Source organism: Drosophila mauritiana, chromosome 2L (assembly GCF_004382145.1).
Source record: "Drosophila mauritiana strain mau12 chromosome 2L, ASM438214v1, whole genome shotgun sequence".
NCBI classification, from domain to species: Eukaryota; Metazoa; Arthropoda; class Insecta; order Diptera; family Drosophilidae; genus Drosophila; species Drosophila mauritiana.
In genome coordinates, this window is record NC_046667.1 from 3,644,795 (window position 1) to 3,657,805 (window position 13,011).

Consider the following 13,011-nt stretch of genomic DNA (forward strand, 5'->3'; position numbering starts at 1 on the left):
TGTTTTATTTTCGAAGCATTCAAAATGCACAATGATTTGATTTTCTTTTAACTGGCATCTAACTGGCATATGAATCTTTTTTGATAAGTACAATTGCTCACATACATGTGTCTTCGCACGATTGAAACGCATCGCTCTCGGTCGTTAGAGTGATCGGGCTCACCAGGACTCCACTTGAGATACAAACAACGTTTTCCGGAGACTGCAGAGACAAAGTCACCGATTTTTGTGCGATCGTTGATGCCCAGGAAGTATTTCTTCGAACTATCGAGCTTTTCTACGATTGCATCAAACTCCTGTTTATTTTTTATAGAGGCTAGGTGACCTCCCATTCGACGACAGCTGGCCTGAGCATCCAGTCAATTTAGCTCAACATCTTTTTCGATGTGGAAATATCTATCGCCTATCTTCTCAAATCCTGGCTGTAGGCATTTCTTATCCAAAGTAGATTGAACTTCATTTATGGCTGAGAGATAGGCGTCCATTTGGGCCTTCATAGATTCCATTGTACTTTTGATCGCCTCAAGCTGCGACTTCGTTCTGTCCAGTTTCCCTGTAAGATCCCGATTCATGGTCTTCAAAGATTCCTGCATGGCTGACTGCTCTCGCTTTATCCTGTCCAGCTATCAAAGGATGATAGCTGCGATGCCTATATGTTGGAAACGTCTGCTTTTAAGGCATCCAGCTGGACACTCAACTGGTTCTGATCCTTGAGGGTTTCGTTCGCTATGATTTCCGTACAAGTATTCCATTTGTCCTGGTGGATAGCAACATACTGCATAACTGGCCTCAGGGTCGAGAAGCAATATCCGTTGCATTGAGCTTTCATGTCCCTTGGCTGACTTTCAATTGTAGCGGTTCCTGCCGAAGATCCATGGCTAACAAGAAGTACGTTCAGAATTACGGCTGACAATCTCAACATGATTTTATTTATAACGTTTAGGTGCGTTTTATATCACCATGTTAGTAGTAGTACATAAATGCACTGCTTTTATACGTTTCAATAGGCGCTTATCAATTACTTGATTGCTTTATTTTCTTCAGTCTTGTAATTCTATTTAAAAAACTTGATCCCAGATAGCCTTACTTATTGAGACGCAAAGAGATGTAAGTTAATTCCATTTTTAACAAATATGTGTCAGTAAGAAATAGTTACTATTCTATGTATGAAATGTTGTGAAGTATTTAAATATTATTTAAATGAAGTAAAAGAAATTTAATAAATAATTCTCTAAATATAAAATTTGAAAATGCTTTCTACATCACTCATACGCAGTGTTGCATATTGGGGCCACACTCAAGTGAATGTCAGAGCAAAAGAAAATGAAAAATGGAAGAGTGGCAGTGCGCATGCACTCGATTCTGAGATGAAAAACAAATCAACATCCCTCCAGAGAGAGAGAACGGAGCATGAAAATTCCATCGGTGTTGGTTCGGTTTGTTCGGATTCCTTTTCAGTTTGTTAAATCGCCTCGAACGGTTCGGAACGCGCGCGCGAAGAGATCGGACGGCCAACTCCCCGGAAAGAAAGAAAAATAGTGGAAGGAGGCGCCCCCACAAGGCGAACGAGTGTAGTGTAGTAGTGAAATAGTCCTCGATTTAGTTTACCCCTTTTCCGCAATTTTCACCAAGCCCGAAACATTGGCTTTCCTGTGCTTTTCCCACTTTTCCTGCGACCAGACTCCCCGAAATCCCCAGTATCGGAACTATGTTTATGGGCAGAGCGCAACGAGGCCGCAGGATGAGAGAATAGGTGAGAATGGGTGAGAAATCGGAGAAGGCGGGACAGGGATATGGATATGAATATGGATGTGGATATGGTTTTCTTCCACGGCGAATGGCTATGGGGTATATGCATATCGGGGCAGGTTGAGGAGTTCTACTTAACATCAGCCTTTAAAGTCGATCCTGCGGTGGCGGACAATAAGGAAGTTTGTGATACACCAAAAACGGAAAAATCGATGCGTGCGCGACGACAACACACACGTGTATGTCCTGCTGTGTGTGTGTATATCAAGTATACGCCAAGTTAACCGAGGCAGGCAACTTCATACCACAACAAAAACACGCTACTTACAAAACACTCCTGACCTACTGTGTGTGCACCACCCCTTCCATTTCCATTTCCCCCCAGCTTTTCCCCACAGGAGGCAGTTAAGCCACCTTCTAACTACTTTACTTGCGTGTAATGTTCTTTCTGGGGGAAGGAAAGTCGGTTAAAAAAATATCGTAGGAGGGAAGAAAAATGCCGAAACCCATTTTAAATACTTCTGGTTGTGGCCAAAAATTGTGTGTTTTCTAGGGGAGCTTACAAGTTGGCCCCCGCTCATTAGAAGTGAATAAATAATGCGGCTAAATATATACGTACGTATATGTGCACCATATGTATGTATATACTCACATTTTAAAGCCATGAATATTAAGCTAGAGTTTGGCAATCCCGAAACGGCAGCAGAGTGTGTATAACATAATCATTAGCATTAATTGCAACTGAATTCCACCACTTTCCCGGACAGGAAAACTGCCCTCAGCGTGTGTTTGGCTTGTTTGTTTTGTTTATAAAGCCTCAAGAAAATCGTGTGAGTTGTTTTGTATTTTTATGGCGCTGATTCGAAAATCGAGAATCCGAATTGAGGGGCAGCCGGCTGCGAGTAAACATCGAATGGACAATGATGGGAATCGACAACAGAAAAAGAACAGCCGGACAGACAGGGACAGGCGGACATGTGGACCAAAAAAGTCAGACGGACATGACGCTGTTGCTCACTTTGTGTACATGATGTGCACACAGCCTGGGCCAACACAATAGTCCCCTTTCCACATAAATATATACACAAAGGCGGTAAATGGCCGCAGAAATCAAAGAGATTTGAAGTAACTCATAGAACTGTCAAAAAGTAGGCAAATAATAGAATCTATCTATATATTGTTATTTAGTTTCCTGAAAACATGATTATACTGCATTTCGGTTGTAAGGACATTTCCGGAGTTATATTCTTGGCCGCTGCTGTAGCGGAGAGTACCCAGTACCCAGATACATTTGTATCGGTGCGTGCGAGAGTGTAAACAATGCAGCGCCAAAACTAAATATTGTTTAAGAACAAATATTTGCCTTTTGTGCAAATCACGAAAGGCAATTTCATTATTCCGTAACGTTCAGCTCCTTTTATATATTTTTTTTTATTATATACCAAAAGAATAGTATTTTTCGTGCCACTCTCCTGAATTGATGACGCTATCGATGATACGGTTCAACTATATTTAGTCAGATCTCGGAAAAAGGTACAATAATCATCGGTGGGATGCGCTTCACGAGCTGCTAATGGGTCAATTCAATCGAAGCGAATATTATTGCCTATTTTCCAAATAAATGGCCTTAGACTGAGCGTTGGGTTTGTTGATTCTAAAAATTTATGCGGCGTAGAAGTACTCGCTAAATAAAGTGAATCCAGGCATTGAATCATCGGATGCATACATCAATTCAAAGAAGGCGTTACTTCAACCGATTCCATCCGGCACACTTTAATACATAACTGAATCATTTCGATTTGGCATAACTGATCTATGTTCATTATCTTTTGGGTAAACAATTTGCCCGGTATTCTTCCATAAACCGAAGATGTGCGAAAGTTGGCCACGCATCTGAAATGATATGAAATATTTGAGTTTCCCAATGATTTGTATACCCCAAATATTGATTCAGAATCATACTTTTCGAGGCGAGGTCAAGAGGGAAAATCTTCAGCGATTCATTATTATTACAAATTTTTAAAGTAGTAAGTGTAGAAATATTTCTCCAAAATGTATTACATTTTCCATGGACACCCTCTAAATTAGTTTTTCCTAAAAATAGTTGTGCGTGCGTATAAAAAAGCCGTTTTGGATATGCAGCACATGTGTCTAGGCCATTAAACTCATAATTACGAACCATTAAATTGAAGGGATCCATACGTCTCCTCAAAATGAATGTGTAATTACTTCACGAATGCCCCGAAAGCTTTCTATACTAAATATGCCTTCAACTAAAGTATAAGAAAGAATTTAAAGTCGAGAGATAATATTTGTAAACCTTTCTATTGCAGCGGCATGTTGTCCAACTCAGCCCCAACATAGTGAGTAGCTTGATTGCAAGGATCAATGGAGGTGTTCCTAACATCTGTCCAAATATTTTCCAGTGGTGGTCCGAGGTCCTGAGGCCTGATCCCCATTGGGTGCCGAAGAGTGGATCGAAGTGGTGCCTTGAAGGAGTGGTACGCATAACTGCATAAATCGTGGGCAAGGACAACGAAAAGCATTCAGGTTGGATAGCGAAACCGCAGAACATTAAAGTCCCAAAAACAATTGAAAACATAAGCCCACACAAAACACACTCACCCAAGAAACATTAAGGCTTAAGTAAAAACCACAAATAGAAGTTTTACTTTACCTATTACCTTATTTGCTTAATCTTAATTTAATTAACAAATTATACAAAAAGAAACCGTTCAGCCTCACACCGATTGGTTGGCTTTTGAGCTCCTCTTGATCCCGACAATGACTTATATACCTAAAAAAATGCAACACTATGCGCATGCAGCCATGAATCTGATCAACATGGACTCGGAGAACCGGGTGGTGCTCAATGTGGGTGGCATTAGGCACGAAACCTACAAGGCCACGCTGAAGAAGATTCCGGCTACGCGATTATCGCGATTGACAGAGGCGCTGGCCAACTATGATCCGATACTGAATGAGTACTTCTTTGATCGGCATCCAGGCGTCTTCGCACAAGTGCTCAACTATTACAGGTGGGTGTCCTAGAATCAGATTGCTATATATATATATATATATTTCACAATCGTACAGAACTGGAAAGCTGCATTATCCCACGGATGTGTGCGGTCCGCTGTTTGAGGAGGAATTGGAGTTCTGGGGCCTAGACTCGAACCAAGTGGAGCCCTGCTGTTGGATGACCTACACACAGGTTAGTGCAATATTATATTTAAAAATTCCTACACTTAAACTCTATTTTATCACTTGCAGCATCGCGACACCCAGGAAACCCTAGCCGTACTCGATCGTCTCGATCTGGATACGGAAAAACCGTCCGAGGAGGAATTGGCACGTAAATTCGGCTTCGAGGAGGACTACTACAAAGGCACCATATCCTGGTGGCAGGAAATGAAGCCGCGCATTTGGTCCTTGTTCGATGAGCCCTACAGTTCCAATGCAGCCAAGGTAATGCATATCTATAGATGTTTTGGATTGCATTCTATATTTATCAAAGTCTTTCATCATTTCCATGCAAAATTGCATTTGTCAGAGGAAACACTTTAATTCATTTTTCAATTAAGATATATGCATGCTGAACATTTTTCCGAATGAGTGAAAAATCCACTTTAAATTCATTCTAATAAGTAATTATATTATACTTACAAATACACAAACGGCTAGACATCTATTTTTATTTCAAGTGAATGCATATCAAAGCATATAACCACATTAATCATCCCAACAAATTGCTATAGATACTAAATTTATTTAATTATATTATTTATTCCAATTATCAACTATCTTCTAGACTATTGGCGTGGTTTCGGTGTTCTTCATCTGCATTTCGATCCTGTCGTTCTGCCTGAAGACCCATCCCGATATGCGGGTGCCCATCGTCCGGAACATTACAGTGAAAACTGCGAATGGAAGTAATGGCTGGTTCTTGGACAAAACGCAGACCAATGCGCACATAGCCTTCTTCTATATCGAATGCGTGTGCAATGCCTGGTTTACCTTTGAAATATTGGTAAGGGATCATAACTGTAAAGTACCTAGTAAAGACCTTTAATAACTATCCTATCCTTTTATCCAGGTGCGCTTTATCTCATCGCCGAACAAGTGGGAGTTCATCAAGTCATCTGTTAACATCATAGACTACATAGCGACGCTTAGTTTTTATATCGATCTAGTGCTTCAGCGGTTCGCATCGCACCTGGAGAACGCTGACATCCTCGAGTTCTTCTCGATCATCCGCATCATGCGTCTGTTCAAGCTGACGCGCCACTCGTCCGGACTGAAGATCCTGATCCAGACGTTCCGGGCCTCGGCCAAGGAGCTGACCCTGCTGGTGTTCTTCCTCGTCCTGGGCATTGTGATCTTCGCCAGCCTCGTCTACTACGCGGAGCGCATCCAGCCCAATCCGCACAACGACTTCAACAGCATACCGCTGGGCCTGTGGTGGGCCCTGGTCACCATGACCACCGTCGGCTACGGCGACATGGCCCCCAAAACCTACATCGGCATGTTCGTGGGCGCCCTCTGCGCCCTGGCCGGCGTACTAACCATCGCACTGCCAGTGCCCGTCATCGTCAGCAACTTCGCCATGTACTACTCGCACACGCAGGCCAGGGCCAAACTGCCAAAGAAGCGGAGACGAGTGCTTCCCGTCGAGCAGCCGCGCCAGCCCAGACTGCCAGGTGAGTGGATCTACCTTCAGTTAGTCATAGAGCATAACAAAAGATGAGGAAATTTTAATCCAAGCTCAGAATATAAAATCTATTCATTATTTTAAAGTTACCTCAAATACGTACGTATATTTTCTAGAATATGCACAAGCATCACACTTTCCTATGCTGATTTATTGAAATTACATTTACTATCCGAGACGTCCAAATATATCGTAAACTACGATTAATGCGAATATAATGCAAATAGAATCGTGTATAATAAATTAACCATTTAGGCGTGTTTACAATATGGCGTAAATTAGTAGAAGAAATAGGGGAATACTAATACTATATATTCATTACTACTAGCTAGAAATTTGTGTACTAACTAATTGTACTAACTTGTTGTATCTTCCAGGTGCCCCTGGTGGTGTCAGTGGCTGCGGCACCCCGGGCTCGGGTCCCCACTCCGGTCCCATGGGATCCGGCGGAACTGGACCACGTCGCATGAACAATAAAACAAAGGACCTGGTCAGCCCCAAGTCAGGTGAGTCTCTGAGTGTCCTTAAAGGAGTTACACCACACTGATTCCCGCAATCCAAGCAAAATGCAAGCCAAAACTAAAGCCACCAACAAAGTACAAAGTAAAAAGTAAAAAAGAAAAACCTATTGGAACCGAACTCAGCTTCAAAAAGGCACCGCCAAAACCTAATGTCTTCCACTAAAAGTACTGAGGACGAGCAAACCAGCTAATGCAAACCAAACAAGTTCTTAACCCGTCTTTAAAAGCTCGCACAGCTGCACCCTCAGTTCAAAAGTAATCTAGTTCAATGGATTAACTTTGCAATACACAACCAAGTAATAAATACTCGTTATCCTTTGTGCCGTCTCGCAGTTTCTCCTGGCAAATGAATATGAATAGTAAAAGATAAATGCTGCCACGAAATGCGAATCTTTGCCCATAACGACCCCTGATTTTGGGTGCGCTTCCCCTTTTGGCTAAACTATATCCATTATATAACATATCATTCGTCGTGTACGTGTATATATGTACTCTATGTAATTACCATGCATTTAAGGCTTCTTTACTCATACTCCAGTTTTTCAATTTCAAGCTTAGCTTTAATTTCACGCAAATCATTCAAAGGAACTTTAATGGTGTATCATGGAGCTTAAGTGGAAAATCGATGGGAATGTTAAGGAAGAATTATTACTAGTCAAATATAAATTGCTGCAAATATTGGATACCTTCTCCTAATTCCTTTAACATACTTATCGATCTCAAATTACTTGAACTCCAAGCGTAAAGCCAAAGATTCAAGTCATTTCCATATCATATATGTACTAAGCAGACCTTTACTTTTTCTTCATCCATCGAAGGCATACTTGTATATTCAAAGTCATCGCCCTTCAATCAGTTTGGGATGTACTTTATTCCATTGAGTCAGCAAAATACAAGAATATGTATCGCAATATATATTTTTTACCTTTCTTCAATGATTTTTATACCCAGATACGAGACTCTATTTTATATATGTACCTACTTCAACCATTGATTTTTGATATCTATGCTCCAACACACTTTCGTTTACTTTAATATAATTTCATTTTATTGATAAACGATCCAATCCAAACCCCAAAAATCTTGTGTAAATAGATGAATATACAACCATGATTGGCAAACCGCGCGATGGCAAAAAGAGCAGGCTGCTCTAAGCCAACAAACACAACAGCAACAACATGCACCACGATACGACAACAACCACAACAGAACCAGCTGAAGAACCCAAAAACCCCACATACCATTACTTCCAAGCTAGAACTTGCAATGCGAGATGATGATGATACTTTCTGTATAAGAATTTGGCAAACTGATCTATGAGTAAACGAAGGAAAAGTTGAGAGTAAACGAAAACGCAACCCAGGGACTGGATAAAGATCATATAGCGGATATAGACCAAATCGGATTGTGGTACGTGGATCTGGATGCCAAATAGCCATAGATATATGATTACTCGTATGGTTACTTTGAATATGGACGACGTCTGCTACTGATATCTACTGTTACTACTACCACTTCAAACTGCTATATAATCGTATATATAACTACAATATGTAATTTTCTACGTGTTTTCCTCTCTCTCTATTTCTCCACCTATCTTTACATAAGTTATATTATATACTCTCTATATATCGTGTACGTGTTGTTCTTCAGTTCTGGCTCGTTCGTTTCTTCGTTAGCAGTGTATAAGATACTATATACTATATTCAGATCTGTAAACGTATCCTCTCTCATTCTCTATGTGTGCGTGTGTAACTTTGTGACCTTTCGTTCTAGTCTAATTGCCCCGAATCAGAGATCCCCTAGCTATGTAATTGATCGAAAAACTTGGAATATACTTTGTATTATCTCGAACTCTTGTATTTCAGATATGGCCTTCAGTTTCGACTAAAACAGAAAACATAACAGAACCAGAAAGATATTTTGTAATTTGATAAGCCAGCTCAAGACACAGTATAAAAAGAAACAGAAAAACTCGGCAACAAAATCGAAAAAAATCGAAACAAAATCAAAACGAAACCTCAGTTATATACGAAATGTAAAGAAAAAAGAATTACCCGGTTCGTTCATCTATCATCTAACTATCAGCTAACCAAAACTCGGACTCTGCTGGGCGGGTGTGTGTTGGTTAAGAAACCTTTATTAACTACCCCTAACAACCTCCAACTTTCTTGCTCTCTTCCAACCCGAAAAATCCCCAACTAAAAGTGTCAAATAGTTGAAAAACTTGGAAACTAGTTCGTAGCAAGCAGAAACTCTAGAGTTTAGAGCCACCTTCACAAATCCGATTTCCCAGCATTTGATTCTACAAAGTTTTACCCCCCCACTCTCTGCCTGAGTCCAACTTATCCAACCGAGCGGAAATCTTTGCCGAACGTAGTTTGCAGATATTGTATCTAGCCTTATGTGTGTGTTTATTTGCCGAGCATGCTGCATGTGACCCGATTTTGACCTGAGTCTTGGAGTGTGATTAGTGTTTCCATAGTTGTGTGTGATGTTTGTAATCATGTTCGTGTTACACCCCTCCCAACAAAACCACCCCCCACCAACCCTCGTATATCGTAGTAACCAAGTGCACCCAGTAATATACCATCAGCAATTTTGAAAAAATATAAAAAAAAATAAGAAAACAAAGTTGCCTCCCACCTGCCATATGAAAATCAAAGTTTACCAGATTTGGAAACTCCAGCTTGACTAACCGACTTAATGAAAATAATATTTATTTCTCTCTCTCTTTTTCTTTCTCTGTTTTTCTCTTACTCTTCCCGGACTTCCCACTGCTATATCTATCTATTGTTTCCGGCTATATAACTCCACCTACTCCACCTACTTCCTATCCACCCGAAACCGAAACTGATAATCCTTTCTGTGGCGGGGTTAAAACAAAAAGTTGCTCAACTTTTCGCAGGTCCGCTGGGCGCAAGCATTGTGGCCATGAGTCCCCGGACAATGCTGGATCTCAATCCTGCCCTGGCGATGGGCAAGCCTACGTTTCAGCCCCGTATACCCACCCCCCTGGCAGCCACGCCCCCTCCCCCGGTCAGTTCCGCTGGGGGGCTGACGGCATCTGGAAGTGGAGCCACTTCAGCCACTGGAGCCACTAGTGCAACACAACCAGCAGCAGCACCACTACCCAGCATTGCGGTGTCCACCACAGCGAGTGTGGGCAAGGATTTGGGCATCTCGACCACCACCACCACGGCCCAGGAGACCAGCAAGAAGGCGTTCCTCTAAAGGAGCAGCCCAGCCAAGGACTCAGCCACCTGCTATTTATATTTATCCACGATCCCCATATCCCCCAATAAGCAATATCTATTCGATGTCATACAGAGCCTTCGCATACGTATTCACTAAGAACAAAGATGGTGTGTTTCAAAGTTAGCAAAAGGATCCTAACCAATTCGCATCACTGACTTGACATCGTCTTTGTTTCCCTCATATCACTCACTGTGTTTCGCAAAGCCTCATATCGAAAAATATCGAAATGAATATCATATATTCACCAACGAGTCTACAATGGATCAGAATTAGCTGGAGATCAACCTTAAATCAAATATCGATTGTGATGCTATATTATGAAAAGTATTCTTTGATTTCAGCAGAGGTTTAGGATATTACTCTATATAAGCATTTTGACTGTTATTATATATTAGTTGCTTACTTTTATATATCGAATCCTATGTATTATGTCACACTGAAATGAAAAGGCCAATATTAAAGCAATACCTTGGTTCAAGACCAGCTATACACTTAGCTAAAAATTAACTTTCTGTTTAATCCAGCAATAAAATATGTTTTTAACATGATATATTCGTATTCTAATAGTGATCTATCCATCTCTGATACCTAGACTCGCAATTTGTGTTGACCATATCACGACATACCTATCAATATCGAACCTAAGCATAACATTAGCTAAATATAGATAATCCAATTGCTTGACGCCAACAATTTACCATCGAGAGCTAACCAAGACAGAGCGGAAACCATGTTTTTAACCATACAAAGTGTTTTTACCGATTGCAAGCTTGCTAACGATCCATTTTTCTATATAAGCCATAGATATTAAATCGACAAGCAGTGTATATAATCCTAAATGCTTTACAACTCGGTTTGCCAGTTCCTTATGCGTTGTGTAAAGACTCGACTGCCCCCATCAGTTCTCGTGGGGCAGGGGCAGTTCGGTTGAAAGCTTTAATTTGATATATTTACTATATAGAGGGGGACTCCAACTCAAACGCGGCTTCAGAAGCTTAATTAAACAGAAACCAATCAAAAAGGTACATCTACTTTTTTTAAATTCATTCGGGCCCAGCGCACGTGTTGACTTCAACTTTTTCTCGAACTAAAAATAGGAAAGGTGCTGATTTCTTCAGCGAAAGACGCAAAAGTTTTCCGGGGAAAAGTTGAAGCCGAAGAAAAACAAACGAAATTTTCCAACTGTTGGCACTTTTCGCTCATCACTCACTCACTTACATGCTGGGATTACTCGGTTAGCTGGGAGTAAAATCGCTTCTTATATTTTTCCAGCCCGAAAAGTTTGCTCACATATCAACAAGCTAGGGAACCTTAAAAAAAATTTCAAATTTTGCGTCAGTTAAAATGCAAATTATTTCTATTAAATTTTGTTTGGTTCTCCGCAAGCAACGACTTCCCTGAGTAAATGCAAAACAAACAAAGAATCCAGAAGCGGCAGGGAACTCCTTACAGTTCCTTTCAGTTAACTTGAATTTGTTGAGAAAGTTTACAAATTGCTGTGGGGTTAAGTGGGTGGATTTAGCCCAAAAACTCACTGGGCGGGTTAAAAAAATAAGCAAACAGGTTAGCAAATTGTTTTTCCCCAATTTTCCTTGGATTTCACTTGCGCAAGTCATTAGCTAATTCTCTTGTACATTTTGAATATACATATATATATACATATATCTCTCTCAGCAGTCATTTTGCCCACATAATTGTAAGAATAAACATGATAATTACTGAAAACAAACAGTGGAACAAAAAGAAGCGGAATAATGAGATGCAAAACTTAAGCAACATTAAGATCGAAGATGGGCAACAAATAAACGAAGTTTGGCTAACATTTGTTAAGTTTTTATAATGAACAAAGCATTAATAATAACTAAATTAATATTAAATATTGCAAGCTATAGGAAATGGATACAAACAATTGTTTATATCGTTTCGTTTTCTCGCTATGATTTCGAAACAGTTTTTTAATTGTATAGTTAAGCAAATTGTATACTATTTGAACTAAACAAAACAAATTGTTCTCTCAATAACTCTTGAACAAAGAAAATTAAGCTAATTATATATACATTTATATATATAATTGAACAAATATATATATATGAATTTAAAAAAAATAAAATGCAATAAAGAAATCTATTGAACACCAAGCACACCGAATTTACTCAAGTGGAAAATGTGGTTTAAGTTTAAAATCAGCAAAATATTATTTAATGTTTTCATTTTTTACATTTAATAATTTTAAGTCATCATAGCTTGGATAAATGTCTTTCTCCACCTCTGTACTCTATCGCAGACCTTTGAATTTGTTGCCATGCTTTTTAAAATTCCACTCTGGCTGGAGCTTGCGAACCACTTTATTGCCAATTTCGGCATTTGTTTCGATTTCATTACCAAAATTTGCTATTGCAATAACAGCTCAGACACTTGGGCCAACAAAAGGCGAAACAAAAGAGAAGTATCGCTTTGGCCCCCGAGGGCCTGACCTTCAACACTTGGTGTAAAAGACCCATGTAGCCGACTAGCTCCAGCCAACCAAGTGCGAATCGGGTCTCGGTCTGCTCCATTCACCTCTTTTTTGGCCCTTGGCGATGGTCCAATAAAGCGCTTCATTAACCAGAGACTTTTCGGATGGGTTTTGGGGCTGGGATGGGGCTTAACATGGAGCTGCGCTGGACTGGGCTGGAGCACCCCAACAAAAAGAGCACAAATTCCAATGCCGAAACGGGGACGGGAGGAATTCCCTCATCCTAAGACCGTTGCTATTTCGGACTGGCCTCAATC

General features: G+C 40.4%; 2 protein-coding genes across 8 annotated transcripts; one reads left to right on the forward strand and one right to left on the reverse strand.

Annotated features, from left to right (window-relative positions):
• Nucleotides 1-3: 3 nt before the first annotated feature.
• On the reverse strand, nucleotides 4-955 carry LOC117150991 (accessory gland protein Acp29AB). The gene is given in 2 exon segments (XM_033318195.1): nucleotides 4-625; nucleotides 628-955. Coding segments are annotated over 2 exon segments (873 nt in total). The 5' UTR covers nucleotides 923-955; the 3' UTR covers nucleotides 4-47.
• A 521-nt stretch (nucleotides 956-1,476) lies between these two features.
• On the forward strand, nucleotides 1,477-12,281 carry LOC117150985 (potassium voltage-gated channel protein Shaw). Of its 7 annotated transcripts, none has more exons than XR_004460799.1 (10): nucleotides 1,477-1,753; nucleotides 4,083-4,112; nucleotides 4,176-4,787; nucleotides 4,846-4,963; nucleotides 5,023-5,217; nucleotides 5,561-5,779; nucleotides 5,846-6,449; nucleotides 6,838-6,966; nucleotides 8,077-8,391; nucleotides 9,890-9,978. XR_004460799.1 is itself a non-coding variant. In XM_033318185.1 (10 exons), the coding sequence occupies exons 4-10, from the start codon at nucleotides 4,579-4,581 to the stop codon at nucleotides 10,213-10,215; spliced, it is 1,818 nt and encodes a 605-aa protein (XP_033174076.1). In that variant the 5' UTR covers nucleotides 1,477-1,753; nucleotides 4,083-4,112; nucleotides 4,176-4,299; nucleotides 4,577-4,578; the 3' UTR covers nucleotides 10,216-12,281. The 7 variants fall into 7 exon arrangements, 5 of the variants coding, with proteins under 5 accessions (XP_033174076.1, XP_033174074.1, XP_033174075.1 ...); XR_004460798.1 differs by having other exon boundaries at nucleotides 9,872-9,957; XM_033318185.1 differs by lacking the exon at nucleotides 8,077-8,391 and having other exon boundaries at nucleotides 4,176-4,299; nucleotides 4,577-4,787; nucleotides 9,872-12,281.
• The last annotated feature ends 730 nt before the right edge of the window (nucleotides 12,282-13,011 follow it).